The 20,313-nt window shown below is 44.9% G+C and overlaps 1 protein-coding gene across 5 annotated transcripts; it reads right to left on the bottom strand.

The window, feature by feature from the left end:
* Positions 1 to 1,148: 1,148 nt before the first annotated feature.
* LOC102574474 (butyrophilin subfamily 1 member A1) lies at positions 1,149 to 18,908 on the bottom strand. Of its 5 annotated transcripts, none has more exons than XM_059715016.1 (10): positions 18,211 to 18,727; positions 14,635 to 14,786; positions 13,547 to 13,894; positions 11,895 to 11,989; positions 11,708 to 11,787; positions 9,338 to 9,442; positions 8,114 to 8,134; positions 6,391 to 6,417; positions 4,660 to 4,692; positions 2,071 to 2,209 (listed from the first exon to the last, which is right to left on the bottom strand). In XM_059715016.1, exons 2-10 carry the CDS (start codon positions 14,729 to 14,731, stop codon positions 2,158 to 2,160), a joined length of 858 nt encoding a protein of 285 aa, XP_059570999.1. In that variant the 5' UTR covers positions 14,732 to 14,786; positions 18,211 to 18,727; the 3' UTR covers positions 2,071 to 2,157. The 5 variants fall into 5 exon arrangements, with proteins under 5 accessions (XP_059570997.1, XP_059570996.1, XP_059570999.1 ...); XM_059715015.1 differs by adding an exon at positions 2,927 to 3,080 and having other exon boundaries at positions 2,121 to 2,209; positions 11,708 to 11,989; XM_059715017.1 differs by lacking the exon at positions 2,071 to 2,209 and adding an exon at positions 2,942 to 3,080 and having other exon boundaries at positions 18,211 to 18,728.
* Between the last annotated feature and the right edge of the window lie 1,405 nt (positions 18,909 to 20,313).

Genomic DNA, 20,313 nt, shown 5'->3' with positions numbered 1-20,313 from the left:
AATGCTTGTCTTTATTCATTAAGGTCTCTGGAAAGACACCACAATCCAGATCTACAATGCAGTGATCATCCCCACTCTCCACTACAAGTGTGAAATGTGGATGACCTACCATGGTCATCTCAATAGCCTGTACAGGTATCATTACCTATGTCCTAGGAAGATCCTCCACTCCACATCAAAGGGAAGTTTGTCACACAAATGCCAGCATCCTGGCTGAAGCCAATGTTACCAGCATGGAGTCAGTGATCCTCAAGCACCAACTTCAGTAGACCAGACGTTGTGTGGGGATGCTTGACTCTTAAAACAACTGCTTAAGGCCCAGTCTAGGTTTGGCCTGAGATCTCAAAGTGGCCAGAGGAAATGCTGCCAAGGCATATTGAAGGCATACAACAGGAAAACAGATGCCGACTTGAAGAGCTAGAAAGTACTGGCTACCAGCTGTCTGCAGTGATGACTCAGGCTCAACCAATCCTGTCCATTGCAAGGTGGAGCATACTGCCAAGAAAACACAGAAGAGAGGATAGAGAAAAGACAAGCGCAGGAATCACTGCCCACAGCCTGCTTTCCCCTGAGGAAAGACCTGTAACTGCTGCAGATGGCTCAAGGACTGGACTCTTAACTCACCTCAAGACCCATCAGTGAGTGATGGCAGAGATCATCCCTGAATCAAGGGAGACAATGACATCTCTTACTGCATGGGTCACTTTAACTCTGTATGCAGACAACTTAATTCTTTAGATGTTTTTTCCCTTCAGTTAATACATTAATAACTCAGAGCAGACATGCCACTGATACTTCTTGCTATGATAATCCCTGAAAGGAGAGTGAGCAGGAGCTTTGTCATGTTTTCTTGATTTTCCAACATCTGAACTTCAGGTTTTTAAATTACCAGGCAGGGAAAACTTTTAACTGGTCCCGTGGGATATGGCCACAGCCACAGAAATGTTTGTGTGTGTCTGGCTCACGGGCAACACAAGCAGTGATGCTACAGTCCCACCAGACTGACATGGGAACTTCCCAGGGAAGGCAATTGGTTTTGTTCATGAGGAATCAAATCTCTTAAAGAAACCTGCTCGCTCCACAGCGTTTATGACAAGGAAATGAGATGTGAAATAAATCAATCAATCACCAAGCAGAAGATACTTGGATATGTATCAAGAACACCTTTATTGACTGCAATTGTGAGGAGAATAAATCACTCGGGAGTTGTTTTTGCAATAATTACAATGAGGGAACAGGGCCAAAAATTTGCACAAATCACGTTTTAAGCAGCCACAGCAGCTCCACTTCCTAGGACCGGAGGCTCTGGACAAGCAGCGCTGCAATGAACACCAGGGCCAGGTTCAACTGCATTTCCCAACTCAACCGGCCCCAGGTTTTGGTGCCTCCTCTTTGCCACCCCTCCCCCGACCCCCCAGCTGCACCCGTGGGTGCCGGACCCCACAGGCCCCCGAGGGCCCCTCGGTCATGCAGGAAATGACACCCGGGCAGAGACGACCGTCCAGCTCGGCCACGTCCTGCTCGCCATGGTTGGGGGATGAAGAAACCCAGCCTGCGCATCCAGGGCCACGGACACGGCACAGCTGATCGTCTGCAGCAAGAGGAGTCCTCCAGGGTCACGGACACGAGCACGACTGAGGCCGGAGGGGACAACGAGCAGGTCCCGTCTTGCACGTTTCCTTTCCCTCTCATGGATGATGTCTCAGATTGATTTCACCAAACTGCACCCAGAAACAGGGCCGGATCCTGTCCCCCACAAAGGAGGCCGGTGGACAGGTGAAGATTGGGGCCCCGGTGTCAGCATCAAGAAACGACACCTGCCCCAATGTGCAGTCCAGATACACCCCCACCCTGCTGGGCACCTGGTGCAGGGGCAGGGGGGTGCGACGATGGGCAGTGAGAGCCTCGTACTCACCCCAATAGCGCAGCACAGCACAGACCCCCTCCTCAGGGCTAAAGCTGATCTGTCCCTTCCTCCTCACAGACTCTCTGGCCACCCCCACGGCCCAATACATCCCCTCCCCCACCTCCACCTCCCACCAGTGTCTCCCGGAGGTGAATCCCTCACGGCCCAGCACACAGCGCTCAGTGTCAAATCTCTCAGGATTGTCGGGCAGATCCAGCGGTGTGTCTGTCCATCTCACATTTTTCCCATCCTCAGACAGGATGAGGTAGTGATAAGCCGTGTCTGGATCCACAATCACATCCTCTGCAGGGAAAGGAGATAACAGGAGCGTGAGGAGCAGCGCTCAGCCCGAGGACAGGCTGTGATCAAGGCAGGGGCAGCTTTGGCTGCAGCTGGAGGTGAAGCCAGGATTGACCTGAGCAGGAAGGAGCCCGGAGACCTCAGCAAAGGGCAGCACCGATTCCCCCCTGGCAGGAAGAGACGGGCCAGGGACAGAAACACACCAGCTGGGCCCGGGCTGGGACACGGGATCGATCCCCTCCTGCACCTGCTGGTCACAGGCAGGGATGAGAGACCCTGGGGGCTCAGGAGAGCCCAGCAGAGGGTGTGAAGGGGAGAGCATGGATACAGCTCATCTCCCTCTGCACTGTTCACTGCCTGTCTTCAGTCTCAGTATGGTAAACCTTCTTTGCTCTCATATTTTGGGGCCATTTCCCAGAGAGACATTCCCACTCCAGCAAGTCACAGCAAAAGAAATATAAAATTTGGAGCAGAACAGTCCACATGTCACAAAGATTAGTTGTGTCCCAGGCTTCAAGTGCAGGTCCAATTTCCAAACTTTTCAAAGATTACCCAAAAGGCCAGCATAAGACATAGCAGATGGGAGGGAGTGAAATGTATACACAAATAAGGAGGTCTTAAGGCAAAACTGGAGAGATAATGTGTGGGGAAGTGGGAGTGAGGAAGCCATAAGTGACTTATGTAAATGGAAGGTAATTGTGTTAAAAGCCAGGAAAGTACCTGGTGTCTTAATAAAGAGAGTTGGAGTATTGTTGGAGCTCTGCCGGTCCATGAATGTCCAGGAGGCAAAGATGTTCTTTGGTATCTCTTATTAGTTTGACTCTATATTTGGAAGAGCTGTTGGATAAACTTTTGGGCATCAAGTGCCCGTCCTCTAATAAATAAGGAAAGATGAAAGATTATATCATGATGGTTGGATGGAAAAGAAAAGCAATCACAAATTACTGAAATTATAGCAGCTCGCCTCATCTTCCAACTAACAGTAAGAGATCCCCTTATGGAAAGGTCTGCTCCATCTGTCTGGGCCTGTAGCAAGTATCATCTAGAGGAGCAGTCCCCAAACAGTCCCCACAAGTCAGTGACTGTTTCAAGAACTGCTGTGTCCCCAGCCAAGAGCAATGGAAATAAAAGGAGAGTCACATCCCCTCATGGACAGGGTTGATGACTGTGAGAGTGAAAAGCTGGATTCTTTCTCTCCCTCATCACCACTCATTGTGATGACAAGCAAACTTTGGGGAGGAAAAAGCAGGAGAAAAGAAGCAAAAGCTACGGGAGAGTGAACAGACACATTCCTCACCCTGGGCAGGTGCTCTGGCAGCTTGAGGGGGCTTCACTGGCCCAATCCTGATCCCGTCAGGCCTCTGAGGGACCCGCCTGGTTTTCTCCACATATAGGGAGGCCTGGGGCACATCCCTGTAAGTGGTGAAACTAGTGTGTGTCCCAGTATGGAGGCACAGGACTCAGGAAATACTGTGTGCTTTGTGCCTTTACTCCTGGATTTGTGTGACCTGGGGCCTCCACCCTAGGACCTGTGCTGGATCCTGCACTGGCCCATGCAGAAGAACAGATCAGTGTGAGTCCCAGTGTAGTGGGGCACAGGACTAGGCTAAATACATCTTACTGAATTTAAAACAGCCTGTTAACGTGGTTTTAAAATGTTCTGGAAGTGATTAATTGTGCCAGTAGAAAATCAAGTGTTGTTCTGAACCAGTTCGCTGTACTTTGGTTTAGTAGACACCAAATGGTCTGTGACATGGGTCTAGTCAGTTCTCCAGATATCCCACAACGCATTGCTTCTCCCACCTCCTCCCTGCTGCCCACTGCTGTAACGGACTACTGTGGTATATGGCCAGAATACTACTGTCCCCCTCTTTTTTCCCTCCTTCACTGATTAGCTCCTTTGAACCCACACACTGTGAGACATCCTGGGCTGGTTGTCAGAACCACTACACTTCAGTGCTTAAAGGATAACCATCTTACCTTGAATGCTAGGGCACTGTACGTGCGGGCACATCTGACAAACAACAGTTGTGAACCGGTCCCCAATCCGTGACATTTTGGAAGTGTTCAATTGTTATGTGTCTGCACACCCCATATGAACATAAAAACTGACATACCGAGTCAGACCAATGATACATGTAGTCCAGTATCCTATCTCCAACAGAGGACTAAATTAATGCTATAGGAGGGGAGCCTTAAACCCTAAATATATCTACAGTGACCTTTTCCTGATTCCTACATTCATTACCCACCCTGCCATCCACCACTGGTCTAGAAATGCCAGAGGACACATCTCCATTCATTCTGTTCATCAGCTATTAACACATATATTGATCTTAAATAACAATTAACTCCTATATTAATCTCAATAGTATTAATCTATTAAAGGATCTAAATTAATAGGTTCCCAGTGCTCGAGAGACTTGGCAATTGATACAATCTGAACATTGTACCTTTTTCCAAAGTTGGTGCAGTTTGTCCCAGCCCTGAAAGCAACCACAGAATCAGACATGAGAACTCATTATTAGAAGAGATGCAAAAACAATGCATTATTGCCTGCAATGTCACATTGGGACAAAATAGAGCTAAAACTTCAGTGTGCCAGAATTAATAACCAAGACACAGACTCCATGACAGGTTTTCTGTCAGAGGACAACACACATATCGGTCTTTGATTATTTCTTAGATCACTATTGATGACACCGTTGTTGATACTAAAGAAAACTGTCCCTACAGACACTCTCTAGAAGCATGACAAGATTACTGATGAAGACCAGCTCCTGCTGCCTTTCATATAATGGAAAATCACACCTTGAGTTAAAGCCAGGAAGGGGTAGGCTTATCGAGTAATCATGGCAGGCGGTAGAAGAGTGTTTTCTTCTACTTCCAGGTAGTAAGATATAAACCTTCTGGGGGAACTGTCACATAGGAGGGGATCTGGACATTTTTCTTCAGAGTTGCCTGCTCTGGCAAGTGTTTGTCCGTGCAGACAGGGCACCACTGTGAGGAAAGGGGGTCAATGTGCTTAAACAGCAACAGAGAACAGACAAGAAATTATGGGCTGTGGGTACAATGTTCAGAACTATCCAAGTGACTTAGGCATGTATGCGTCCAAGACTAAACAAAAGCCTCTCATCAAAATTGTGTCCATATCATTACAGACCTACAGGCCTCTTTGTCAAGTTCCTATTTACCTCTTCCAACCAGCATCTACTTGGTCCAGACAAGCTGTCCAAGACAGGACAGATGCTGCTTGTAGGTGACGAGTTCTTTGCAGGAGCCAAAAAATTGAGGATATTTTCAATGTGTGAGTGATTTAACATATTCTTATTATTCACCCTTCTCCTGGAGAGCCACATAGCAGAGAGATTTTAGATTGGGACAAGGGTCCAGGCTAGAACGCAGGGCCCTATCCCTTCCTGGGCAGCTGCAGCCACCTCACCCAGCCAGACACAGCTAGTTTGCTCTCTCTCCTGGCTCCACATCTCTAGCTCTCCTGACTGTACGGAGGCTGGTTTCAGAAGCGACTAAGACAACCTGAGGTAGTGCATGAATGGTGCTATGACAATTAAAGCACTGTACTTGGAAATCAGAGAGAGAGAGAAAGAGGTTCAAATCCTTTTGGGGTAAAGGGCACCTAGCACCCAGATCTCTGGTTTCCTGAACAAGTGTCCTAAGCAGGCAAATGTAGGAGTTAAAATACAAGAGTACTGCCTCATCTTGTGCAGTTTGATGCCTGCTAATCACATATTCCTGGCCATCTCTCATTTTCAGGGTTTAAACACCAATACACATCCAGAAGGGATACACAAATGTAACAGTGCACCTCCCTGGCCAATACACAGCCTGCTGCACATGCTCAGAGGACACAGGTATAGTTACATATCCAGGCTGCCAGGGGAAATAGTATTTCTACCTGTGCAAAAGAGGAATTGGCACTTACGTGATTAAAACCTGCCATTTACACTAACAAAGGGAAACAGAAAGTGGGGGAGGGGGAGAGACACGACGACTTTTAGGTTCCTTCAAAAAAAATCTGGCCATAGGAGATTTTGAGTTTTTTGACCTTAATAAAAAGCACTTCTTGCCAGAAACTATTAGTGAGCCTAGGAATAACTGGAAAGGAAAAAAGGGGAATGGAAATAACAGGAAGAGACCACTGATTCAACATGAACTTTCATTACCTGGACAGATCACAGCTCTTTTCCACCCTGAAACAAAGAGAAATAGCGGTGAGCATTTATCTGAACAAATGCAGCTGTAAAAGGATTCTTGGATGATGAGCTTCTGGCCCAAGCAAAAGCCAGGAATGAACAGAGTGATGATGGACACAAATGGGGTAACTGGACTAACTGGGACACTGTCCTTTCATGTCAATAAATCCATACAGACATCATCCATTAAAGGGATGTCAGATCTCTAGGTCACTCTCTAAATTGTGGTGACCAGGGAGTAGGGCTGTGCGAAATGGAAGCGCTCTGTTTCGACCGGTGTTTGGACATTTTGACAGAAAAGTGTTTCATTTTGACTTTTGTTTCAAGTCAAACGGCTGTTCCATTCCTTTCCGTCGAAATCTTTTGCTGTTTCGACCCTGTTTTGACGTTTCACCCATAGGATATAATGGGGCAGGTCGACAGGCTCTAACTGTGTCATTTCTGGCCTGATTTCAATGAAACTTGCAGGTAGCCCCTTCTGAGGGCATGAAGCGTGTCAAGATTTAAGAAGATAGATGCCGAGGATTTAGAGAAACTGCACCCCAAAATCTTCCGAGCAAAACTCATGTCACGTGAATGTGTTAAGCTGCAGCAGGGTCAAAGCTACGGGAATGGTAGCCCCTGCTGAGGCAACAAAGCCTGCCACGTTTCAAGGAGATAGGTGCAGAGAGTTCAGGAAAACTGTACCCCAAAATTTTGAAAGTAAAACCCATGACACAAGTATGTGTTAAGCCACAGTGGGGTCAAAACTTTTGTTCCTCAGCAGGAACTAGTATACCTGCAGTTTTGACCCTGCTGTGGTTTAACACTTACACATGACACAAGTTTGGCTCTCACGATATTGAAGTGCAGTTTCTCTGAATCCCCTCCACCTATCTTCTTGAAGCTTGGCACACTTTATGCCCTCAGAAGTGGCTACCATTGCTGCAAGTATTATCCAAATGTGGCCAGAAATGACAAAGTTATAAGCTGTTTCATCATTCCCCATTATAGCCTATGGGCGAAACGTCAAAATGTTTTGACTTGCCTCGTTTTGTTTCAAGGCTGTTTTGACCATATCTGTTTCATTTCAATTTTTCTGTTTCCACCTCCAAACAGGTTGAAACAGCATTGAAACAAAACTGGTGGCGAAATTTCACACAGCCCTACCAGGGAGCCTTAGTATTCAAAGACACCACTGACTTGGACCTGCTGTACCATTTCCTGGGAGAGGGGCTGGCTTCAGAGATACTCCCATTATTGCCATCTAGGCTGGATTGCCATTAGTCATTCTCTCTGAACTGACCAAGAAGTTTCTAGAAGGTACAGAATAAAGATGCCTATACTCTCCATGGCTTGGGGTACCTTGTATATAAGAGACACATGTTGAAGTACCTTCAATGATTCCCAAACACACTGTGATGCCACCTTAAGCTTTGGTTCAAACTAATTAACAGCTGCATCTCCAGTTACATTCATGTTCCAATTTCACTCCATGAACTGCTGCAACTGCTGCAGTGCTCTGGGCTAATAACGATGAGAAACGCCAGGAACGAGTGCTTGAGAGCTATGAGCAAAGCTCTCCCAAAAAAGGGCATCTTAGTGTTGCTGCCAGTGTTCTGTTCTTTCTTGCATGGAGAGTATGAATCTAACAGCTAGCTCTAGCTACACTGAATACTGTGGAAAAAGTTGTGTTGGACACAGAAAAACTTACCAAGTTCTCGTTGGAGGTTTCCTGGAATGAAAAAAAAAGAAGATATGTTGATTAAGTGCTTCACTACAACTTCATAAATTTAAGCCTACTCTCTGTGGTGCTTATCTGTATACCGCCAGTATTATCCAGGGTCCAGTTGCTGACAACTGTGTCCTTTTCTGCCTATCCTCATTGGTGTGCATGGGTGAGAGAAGTGGGAAACTCTTTTGTGCTTACTTCGACTGTGCTAACTTGCTTTTATCTGCTTTTTAAGAATTTGAATATATGGGAGAGGGTGAATCAAGATTGTGTGCATATTCACTGCCTCCTAAAATCGTTAAATTTCTAAGAGTTTTGATGCTGTAAGAGAAAAGTGGGTAAAAGGTTACTGAGGTGTCCTGTACGGTAGCATGACTGGTATGACAGCCTAAGGTGGATGAAGCCTGTGCTCAAGAGCTCCAGGGTAGAAGGGGTGAGCTCCAGGTAGGAGTTGTGTCAGGGGATGGTACTGCACTTTTCCATCTAGCTGTGTAGGGAGATGTTTTGGTGGTACATAAATCCCTCTAGTGGTTTCAGGATGGGATCTAGTAACCACTTGTCTCTAAACAAGGGGCATCTCTGGAGTGCTGGTAGGTCAGATAAACACCTGTACATGCTAGAGTCTAAAGACTTGAGATTATTAAGTTTTCTCAAGGTCTAGAAAAGCTCATTTGCTTCTGAAACCAAAAGAAAGCAGTGGAAAAGTAGCCCCCACCTACCCCAGTCTTGCTGACCAGCTTTTTACTTACATAGATTACTAGGGGCATGATATTAAATATTCTGTAGTGTTTGACTAACCATATGAGTGTAGAGATGTGTGATAAAAGGCATATACCTATTTCAAGGAAATAAAGTTATAGAAGTTTTAACACAACAACAGCTCCACTTTTTCTTAATGGTATGTATAGACATTTGGGGAAGTTAGGGGGCAGTTAGAGTTAAAAATGGCCACTGGATCGGATGGGAGGGGTAAGTGTACACTGGGGGCTGTGGGGAGTAGGCTTCTTTTAGCCCCTGATTCCCCGCAACCCGCAGACAAGCAACACCCCCTGCCAATTGCACTTTGCTGTGCTGGAGGTTTGGTGTGTGGCACAGTGCCTACCTGCCTCCCTTTGGTTGGCTGCTGTAAAACCTTATTCCTACACTCTTTGATTTATTAGAATAAAATTATTCACTAATACACTATATATCCCCCACTGTATTTACCTTTTATTTTGAAGAGATATACATTCAGGATTGTGAAACTTAACAAAACCACGAGGATCATGCTCAGCACCACCACCCAGGGATTCATACTGGGAAAAAAGAGAGCTGAAAAACAAGATGCCCAGGGCTTGCTTTAGTTTGTTATTGGTGAAAAAATATCAAATGTATTTACTCCAAGGCCATCCATTAATACTTCCTCTCAGGAGTTGCCTGAGATATGAACAAGAGCAGCAACTCCTAGGGTTGCAAAAAAATCAGAAATATGCTTTAATAACCACCAACCTGGCTTTCCATAATGATTTATCATGAATAAACAGGAAACATGCTATCTCACCTTTACATGAGTAAGTGGAAACTATTTAGCCATATAACTGCAAGTTTTGGCAATTATGCCGTGTTTGGATAGTTTTTCTATCTGTGATGGAAGAGGATCTATCTTTATGTGAACCTGCTAGAAACAAAATCCAGAAATACTTTAAATCCTCCTCCATGCTTTCCATCATCATACAACTGGTAGCCATAGGTCTTTTTTTTTTTCTGAGTAAAGCTTTGGGATCTATGTGGAATTACATACATGCTCCACTATCTACGCAGCCATAGTACAGGGGACTGAGCATGCTCAGAAGGAAGGTCTAGGCCAAGCACTATTATATATCTAAACAGTGCATAAAAACCAAAAATATCACACTTACAGAACTATATGCTAAGGGGTCCTCCATTCAGAAAAGCCAGGGTCGGACCCAAATGGGGGGAGGGGGTGTGTGGGTTCAGACCTGAAGTGGGGAAGAGGGGCAAAGTGAGGTCAGACCTGAGCTGCAGTAAGGGAGCTCTATCAGATGCGAACGGTGTGGGGGAGGAGGGTGGGGCAAGACCCTCAGCGGGGGAGAGGGAACAGGGAGCGGGGTTAGACACAACCGGGGAGCAGGAGGTGGTCAGACCAAAACTGGGGGTAGGGAGTAAAGTTGGAGCAGAAGTGGGGAGACTGGGGGGAAGAGGGGTCAGACCCAAAGCAGGGGGGAAGTGGGATCGGACCTGAAGTGGTGGAGTGGGGTGCTGGGATCAGACGTGAACTGGGGGGAGTGGTGTCAGACCTGAAGTGGGGTGGAAGGGTATAGCAGGGTCAGACCCAAAGGGAGGGAAGGGGGTAGGGTTGGACCTGAAGTGAGGGGGGAGCGGTGGGAAATGGGGTCGGTCCTGGACTGACCCGGCGGTGGGACCGAAGCAGGGGGGACGGGGTTGGATCCAAACTGGGGAGGAAGAGGGGTGGGGCTGGACCTGAACTGGGGGGGTGGGGTCATACCCAAACTGGAGAGAGAGGGAGCTGGGTTGGATCTGAATGGGGGGGTGGAGTAGGAGCCTTAGGGGAGGGGGGAGCAAGTTCGGACAAGAACCAGTGGGAAGGTGGGGTGGGGGGGCCAAAAGGCAGGTGGGATCAGACCCGAACCATGGAGTCAGGGTCAGACCCAAAGCAGTGGGGAGGGTGGAGGCAGGGTTGGACATAAAGCAGGGGGGAAGGGAAGGGGGAAGCAGGGTCAAACCCAAACAGGGCGGAGGGGGCATGTGGAGTCAGAACCAAAGCAGGGGTGGGAAACAGGGTCAGACCCAAAGCAGGGCGGGGAAAGCTGGTTCATAACTGAAATGGGGGAGGGGGGCAGGGTCGGACCCATACTGGGGGGGTGGCGTTGGATCTGAAGGGGGGTAGGTGGGGAGTGGGTTCAGACCTGAAGCAGGAGAGGGGGCTGAGGGTCGGGTCAGACCTGAAACGGGGAAAGTGGGGGAGAAGGTCTGTTTTCCTGACCCTATGATGACAGGCTAAGAGCTATGGGACTCTTCCGCCTGGAAATGCGCAGGCTCAGGGGCGATCTGGTGGCCACCTGTAAGTTTCTCAGGGGCGCTCACCAGGATTGGTGGGAATCACCAGAGCGCCCCAAGAGATGACAAGGTCAAACGGTCACAAACTCCTCCATGGCCGTTTCAGGCTGGACATAAGGAAGAACTTCTTTACCGTCCGAGCCCCCAGGTTTGGAATAGACTGGTGCTGGAGGTGGTTCAAGCACCTACTTTGTATGCCTTCAACAGACAATTGGACGTTTATCTTGCTGGGATCCTATGATCCCTGGTGACTTCCTGCCCCTGGGGCAGGGGGCTGGACTCGACGATAGTTTGAGTGACTGTGTCTGCCAGTTTCTTTAAGGTAAAATTTCAGAAGTCAGAGTGAGATAAAATCCAGATTCAGATAAACTGCAAACACACGGTTCAATGGATTTCTATTATGACCCCGTGGAAATGCTAGCCATGTTTGTGTTTGCTTCATGTTTCACTTGGTTTCCAGCGGAGGCGGTTCACTGGAGGGTTTGGATAGAAACTGACCTGATATATGAATTGCTGATTCCTTCTCTCGGTCGAGGAGGCTGTTTCTGATCCAACAGGACAAGTTCTGGTTTGAATGTCTGTTTATGACAACAGAAATTTCTGTTTCAAACAGGCCATTCACCTTTGGGGATTTGATTTCAGAAAGTGATGCTATATGATGCCCCTGGCCATTTCTCCACAGCACCTGGGGCTCTGGGTACCACTCAGCTGATTGACACGTCACGCGGATCCCTCCCTTCTGGTAATCCTCCACAGAGATGATAGGATTAGAGCCTAAAGCTAGAAAAGAAAGAAATTATATTTCTTAAACCTGTGAGTCAATTTAGCAAAAGTCCCAAAAGCCTGTTTCTGAGTAACCACAGAATGAACCTTTGCAGACATGACATCTAGCAAAGGAAAGAAAGCAAATGAAGCTGAAGCAGATCAGATTAAACAGAGCAGGAGGTCTTAAAGCAGGTAATCAGAAGCGGGCAGCAGGAAATAGGGGATACAATTTTTACCAGGACGGCCATCAGGGAAACGAGAAACAATGGGCACAAATTGCAGGAGAGCAAATTTAGATTAGACATCAGGAAAAAATCCTTCACAGTGAAGGTTGCCATAATATGGAATACGATTCCAAGGGAGGTGGTGCTGTCCCCTTTCTTGGAGGTATTTATGAGGAGACTGGACAAACACCTGCTGCGGTCATCTGACCCCAGCACCCTTTCCCGTCCAGGGCAGGGAGTCAGACTCAATGATCTGATAGGTCCCTTCCGACCCTACACTCTGTGATATCTATGAAATTATATTACTGCTTTATCTTATAGTAATGATTAATGTAACTAAATGTATTGAATATCGTTTTATAATAGATATTTGTGTTCAAGCCTCCTAGATGTGAAAACAAAGCAGCCTCATCAGTGAAAACTCTAAATTAGGTGAAAGGAAGGGGATAAGAAATCCTCCCTTCCCAGAAGTGTACATTTCATAGGAACATAAATCCCAACCAATTGACATCATTCAAGTCCACAACAGAACTGGTTCAGTTCAGCTTCAGAAGTTTCCATTAAACAATGACATTTGAACAAAGGCAATCAGAGAAAAGTTAGTAGATTATTAGAAAAAGCCATCTACAAAGATAGGGTAGAGGCTGGAGGGAAAAGGGGAGGGGGTCGCCCCCCATAACCGAGTGGTGGTAATTAAGGGGATTGTAGGTGTATGTTAATTCCATGTCTAAACTTGCAAAAAAGGTCGAGATCATAGGCTAAAATCTTGTCTCTCTACAGGGAAATGGTTACAAGGTTTTACTAAGAAGGGCTGGTTGTAGAAACTTATCCTGGGAATTGACTCACTACAGACTGACAGGATTCAAATTAAATGGAAAAAGAAGCAAACTAGGCCTGTAACTGAGGTTTGGGATTTCAAAGGAGAAAGGTTTATTTTAGGAGAAAATCTGGGCTTGTACAACCTAGGAAAACACAGGCAGAGAGGGATATGTTTGCTATGTGTAACTATATTGGAGGAGTAAATATGATGAACAAAAAAGCACTATTTAGGCTAAAAGACAATGTTGGTCCAAAAAAAAAAATGGATATAACTTGGATGTGAAATTAAAAGGTCCTAAGGACTGAGAAATCAAGAGCAAAGAAAAACTAACTGCTTTTGAAATGTTGCTTCAAATTATTAAAATATAGATAAAAATTGAAATACGTCTGAAATGTGAAAATGGCTGGATACAACTGAAATACAGTGTCTAATTGTAATATAATTCATACACAGGTTCCATGAAGTTGGCATATTAACTAAGAGAAAAAACCTGAAAGCCGTGCAGACAAACTGACACAAGCCACTGACCTGCTACCTTCAGTTCTATTACAGCTTCTTTATAAGTAATATCATCTTCAACAAGGCAGATGTATAGCCCTTCATCTGAAGGCCCAATATTGAGAATCCTCAAGGAAACATTTCCATCTGTGATGCCGTCTTTCCAAAACTCTGTCCTTCTCTCGTATTCAGGCATCTGTCCTCCAAACTGATCTCTCCCATCTCGGTACAGATGAACATCATTTGTAGACCCAGGTCGGAACCACCTCACTTCCATGTTCGCAGCGCTCATGCTGGGGGACAGGCGGCATGGCAATACGATCTCCTCCCCCACAATAGCAGTGATTGGCTGATCAGGTCCAACAACTGTAAACAGGGCTGTAAGATGTACCAAAAACACCCCAAAGTAAGCTCAGAAGTAAAAAGAGAAATCCAAGATACTCAACATGAGATGGATAACCACCTGGCAGAGTTCCAGCCTGGACTGGTAAAGTGACAAATAACTGAAAGCACAGGTTTAAAATAGAAAGGGCTGAGCAACTTTAACTGCAGCTGGTGCCAAACATAAGGTATTTAGTGTCTGTGAAATGATAGAATATCCTGAATAAATACAACATACATATTTCCTTGTCATAGAAATGTCAACGTGTTTAATTAGATATTTTCTGAACACTGTATCCCAAAAAAAATTTTGGTGCTTTGATGATTTAATCACATTTTGTGATTAGATACAAATATCAAATCATTGAAATGTACTGTAAAAGAGAATTTTCCTCCTCAATGTTGGTTTTGAAATGCCAGTGGAGTGATGAGAAGGAGGATGTGAGGATACTGTGGGAGTGAGGAACATAGGAGCACACAGAAATATGAAAATATGATTGGGTGATAGATAAAGAGCTATCCTCCTTCTGTATGCTTGGAGAGAGAGAGGAAAACTTTTTTATTTCAGATGTAGTTATTGTTTCTTCCCACACAATGATGCTGATGCAGTCTGGAACTTCTCACAAATTCTTTTCCATTTGCCAGGAAAGACTAGAATTGGTGCAATGTGTCAACAGAAAACTAAATAAACCTTTCAGCAGCAGGAGAACACACATTAATATGGAGCAGATACCTACCCGATTCCACCTTGCAAATATGAAAAGTAATGAAGAATGTGAGAAAACCAGGCAGCGATGTGGAGACTCTGGAGATTTGGCACAACGAGGAAGGCATCTTCTTCACTGAAACTTGATCCAAAAGCACAAGGGGAAGGCAGAAAAGTATTCACCTGGAGAACAGAGAGCGCTGGTTACCACCTTTGTGTATTGGATGAGATAGGAGGAGGACAGCACGTACAAGTATTCAAGGGGAACAACCGTGGTTTGAATAAACTTATGAAAGTGCACAATTAAAACAGCTGCTGAAACAGAAATTCCAAGGTTATCCCTGATATCTCCCTCCCTCTTTTCCCTCACTGAAAAACCATGCATTGAGTCAGGTGACGATAAAGAGTTTTCATTAGATTTTAGACTATGTTAAATGAATGAGATCTAGAATCATAATACTGTGTACTGGTAAAAAGGAAACATGGGGTCCAGATAATGCCAATATAGCTGTTCAAGGCAACATGAGATTTATCCTCTTCAAGCTCTTCAGAGTACTACGTCCATGGCTGTGTCAAATGTTGTGAGTGTTGATCAGTACTGCATAATGAGCTGTATGATCTGCAGTGTGGAGATGGTGTTTTCTAATGCCTGAGAGTTTCAGACACTTTCACAATCCTTCACTATTTCCAACAGGCCAAGAAGCCTAAAGGAGTTTCACTTACAGACAATGATGCAATTCTCCCAGGGGCCTAGTGTTGGACAGTCTCATGGGATAACTTATGAAAACAAAGACTCATCAGAAAAAGCTGCTGAGATATTTGGTTTCTTAGCTCGGCCATGGAAAGGGAAGTTGTGGTTTTGAAAATGGAAATGAGTGGAAATTAATATAGAATAAGAGTATAAATCCAAAGTGTTCCTGATCGTTTCCTCTGTGGATATTCTTACTTCACAGTAAGTGTTTTGACATGTAGAGTTAATTGGGAATGGTTATTCTGGAATTACTCCCCCTGGACAGAAGACCTACATTGAGTGTTTTAACTTCCAGTCAATCAAAAGAGAAACCCATTTAATTTGGCTTTGACGTATATGTTATGAGAAGGCTTTCCACTGCTGTGTAACACTGGGCACAGGCGCCTGCTAGGTGTCCATTCAATCCTGCACAGCAATACAGACATCAGCTTTTGTTGCCTTGTGATGCCATACACATTTTTATGGTGGCACAAAGCAAAAGCAAATAGATATCTGTACTCTATGTCACACTACAACGTGTTTGCTAGAAAAGGTAGCAGTAATTTGTGCTGCTTTACTGTGGTGGATGTCTATTTTCTTTATGGCAGAAAAGCCCAGGCAGCCTGGGGCTTCCCACACTCTCCAGCCACCTCAGGCAGGAGGTCTTTGGGTTTTGGGTCCCGATATAAATCTAAATGTCATTCTACGTCACTTTTTCCATTATACAATCACAATTATAATAATACTTAAATCCACTATATGACAACTCTGAATATAGATAAACTGCAGGCGAACTACATCTACCTGGCAACTGAATTTGATGCAGTTAGATTAGTAGACCAGGCAGATTCAGTTGCCACCATCTCCACACACAGGTGCTATCGCTATACCTATGTCTTCACAGCTGTGGTCATGACAGCTCCCGAGTGTAGACAAATAATTGGTGAAAGTCAGTTGAAGCCCAAAGCAGTGTTTCTTCAAGCTAACCAAGTATTAGAGCAATCTGCACACTGATGTGGCTACACTATTCCTGTACTCAAGGTAACTTATTTACAGGTAGACCGGGTATCTTCATGCTCTACTACAAACTATGGTGTAGACACACCTTGAGTTGTTTCACATTTCAAGTGAGTCTGGGAAACAATCACTGCATCAGGCTCTTGAATTTTGAGCAGCTTTTTCCTGTGCTGTGCAGGAACTGCCTTCTTTTAGCTGGAGACGATATAACGCCCAGGGGCAAGTCTGGATCTCTGTCCCCGCACATAAGGGGCAACCCACAGAGCTGCCTGCCCTCTGCCCAAGCCCTGCCCAAGCTGCTGCGGGTTCAGTGAGAGAAGCTCGGGGAGAGACACCTCCCACGTGGACCTGCTAACACCAAGTCTTCACAAATGCATGAGTCAGGGCCCCAGAACTGATAGGACTTGCCTAAAAATAATGGGGTGTAAAATTCATTTTGAATTCTGCCACTTCAGACCTTCATTAACCCTGGGATCATATTCTGTAGAGTATAAAAGAATATGAACATGCTTTTCTCTGGTATAATGGGGATGGGAAATTTCTTTAAAAAACAAAACACAAGAAAAAGAGCAGTAAATACAATTTAATAGCAGGACTCAGGGAGCTTAGGCTTTAAGAAAAGCAATATCTATTTCTACATTAGTGATGTAGCAGTGGAAGTGGACAGCATTACAATACAGATTCATAGAAGATGGCAATTAAAACAATTCTAAAATTGTTTCAAGTATTCCTGCAATTTCCCCCCTAATTTTGTCATGCAATGATGTCAAACAAGTTCTTGTTTCGAATAGTTTCAAAGTGAAAAATATGCATTGCCGGGAATCTATAGATTTTCACTGTTTACTCTCTATTGATTCTTCAAGGAGAAAAAAAAAAAGAAAAAAACCCTTAGGAACATTTTTGTTTCGTTTTGTTTTAATTTCCATTTAATTTGTGATAACACACAAATATGTGTTGTGAACTGCTTTCTTAAACAACTGGAAAAAAGTTCATCAAAAATTAAAATAAAGAAAAGTCCATTATGTTGAAAAGCTTTCTTGAAAAATTGTTAAAAATTTTACTCTCCCCTAACACACTCCAATAAAACTTTCTGTCCTGTTTTAAAAACTGTGAAGAATAGTCTTAATTCACCACTCGTAACATGACTTATCCCACCAATAGGTCATCAAATCTTCCCTGACTCTATATCATAATTATCTCTGCGAACCAGCGCTCCACATATACTACAGGGACATTTGTTAAGTCAATGCAAAATTATAGTATCTTTGGATATATTGGTCCGATTTCAGCATATATTTGTTTCCATACTTATTGATATTTAATTACGTGCTTAATTCCCACTGATTCCAGAATTAGTAAAAGATACAATTTTCCATTTTGATTAATATTGGAAATACTATTCTCCTGCTTCTTTCAAAGAAAAATATTAAAACAACTGTACAATCAGAGCATGAAAACAGCAGAAAGAAAAGGCCAAGAGAAAATAATGAAAAAAGAAAATGATGCAAGTTGAGATTGGAATAGTCTTTTCTTTTCTGGTCCCCAAACAGAAGAGGTTCTCTTTTACAAAAGTGTGTCTTAACTTAGAGCAAGATTTCTCTGTTTGTTTGATTCCCGTTTCATTTGCATGATTTGTGGGGGATTTTTGTTCTTTTTTGAGGTTTTTGTTTTGTTTTTGCTGAAAAGTATTTTTAATGAAATGATTTGTGAATGTACAAATAATTTAGTTTTTGCCTAAATAATAAAACAAAATGTTGAAGGATCATCTGATCTCTGTATTATTACATAACCTAAAATGGGGTGTTTTAGAGGGTATAAAAGGTCTCCTGAATGTTTCTCGGTCAAGCGAAGGTCCCCTACCTGGCTGGTCCTGCTGAGCAGTGCTGTGCTGTGTTCTGCCTCCGAAACATGTCTTCAGTTTTCCCAAGTTGGAAGAAGCCTTTCAAAATGTCAAATAGCAACATCCACATCTAATTCTCGCAGTAAATGAGCTATGGTGTTTAATTGTAGCTTTTCTATCCAGTTTTTAAAATTTCAAACTTCTCTATGCGTTTTCATCTTGCAGCAGTTGTTACATGGGAAAGACAAAGGAAGAGCAGGTTCCTGGGCAGGGCGCAGCCGGCTGCACATGCGCAGACACCAGCACTTACATGTCCGGAAGTGTTGTGAAAGTGGTGGGGACTTTTAGATGCCTCCAAAAAAGTCTGGCCCTAAGAGCTTTTGAGTGCTTTGATGCTAGTAACAAGCATTTCCTGCCACTAACTCTTAGGGAGCCTAAGAACTTGTCTGGAAAGGAAAAAGGGAACAGAAGTCCCAGGGAAAGAGAGCATTGACCATCCATTCAATATAGCACCAATACACATACTCAGGCAGGAGCACCACAGCCAAAAGGGGTTTTCTTACTTTTATAAAGAAAGTTCAGGACTCTGCAGGGTTGCTCATCACCGCTCATCACTTCCTCTTCCTGCTTCCAGATGCCTCTGGGATTTGTAGTTCAGCAACACAGCCTGCAACACCCTGCAGGGTTGCTCCCCTTCTGCTATATACTAACATTACATGTCCTAGGCACACAATACATTACATTACACAATGCATACACTACAGTATGAGCTTGCATTACCTGGGTAGATCACAGCTCTTCTCCACTGAAAGAGAAATCGGGGTGAGAACGTATCTGAGCAAATGCAGCTGTAAAGGATTCCTGGATGAGGAGCATCTGGCTCAAGCAGAAGCCAGGGAAGACCAGAGTGATGCTGGACACAAATGGGGCAACATGTGGAAGGACTCGCTGGGACACTGTCCTTTCATGGCATTAAATCCATACAGACCTCATCCAGTAAAGTCATGTCAAATCCCTAAGTATAGGCAGAGGGAGAAAAATGTATTCGCGGGAGGCTGAGTGTGCATGCGTACCCTCACCCTACCGCCCCCCCCGGGGAAAGTTTGCAGGTGAGGGGCCGGGGGTCACGAAGGGCTGCTGGGGGGAGTGCATTCCCCTGCTTGCTCCCCCGCGCCGCGCCCCTGGAGGAGCAGCTGGGATCTGACTGCCCCATGCTCCGACCTGGCTGGGGCCCCGTTCACGGTGTAAAATATTAAGTTGCACAACTAACTGCCATTATAAACTAGATGCAGGGTTTATCCTCAGCCATTCCTTCCAGGATTAAACAGTCCTTCTTTTCCTTCCAAACTGATATATGAGATTTCCTCTTGCAGTGCTCCCTGGCTGGAAAGTGAAGGGATCGCATACAGGATGTTGGAGCAATTTCAAATCCAATCAAGTGAGAATGGAGTCCACTCTTAAAGAAACAGCCACACTTCCAATAAAATGCAAGTAGAGGCACCTAGGAACAGAGGTCTAGAAGGGCCTGAAAGGCCATCCAGTTTAGTCCAGTCTTCTATTGAAAAGTTGTTCTTAACTCTTTTCACACTGACCTGAAACAGACCTCCTTCTTCTTGCTGCCTTCCTAGATGTACAAAGTGAGCATACCTGTAGCAAAGTATGAGAGACAGTCCCCGAGGCCTTCTCCTTTAGATGTAGTGATTGTACTTTCTTGTGCTGGAGTACAGCTAGAAGGGACCTCCAGAGGTCATCTAGTTCGATCTCCTACCTGAGTTGGGTTTGCCTCTATCCAGACAGCCAAGCCCAGCCCAGTTCTTCTGTGCTCTCCTCTCAGGCAAGTGTCAGACTGAGACAAATGCTTCAACAGGTCAAAGACACCCAGGGCTCTGCTCAACATAAGACTCGTAAGAGCTTTTGTGCTGTAGTTCACCACTGGCTGGAAAAGTTCTTACTTGCAAAATCCCACCACAGATCCAATGTCCATTACTGCCAATAAAGCCTCCTCTCCGCTCGCAGTGCTGGTCTATCCATACCTTAGTTTTCGTTGTCCCTTCACATTTTCTTGCTCTTTTTGCTTTTCCTTGCTGTTCACTCTTCCCACACTGAGGTTGATAACTAGGCCT

The sequence above is a fragment of the Alligator mississippiensis genome, chromosome 11 (genome assembly GCF_030867095.1).
Source record: "Alligator mississippiensis isolate rAllMis1 chromosome 11, rAllMis1, whole genome shotgun sequence".
Taxonomy (NCBI): Eukaryota; Metazoa; Chordata; order Crocodylia; family Alligatoridae; genus Alligator; species Alligator mississippiensis.
This window is presented reverse-complemented; position numbering and strand designations above follow the sequence as displayed.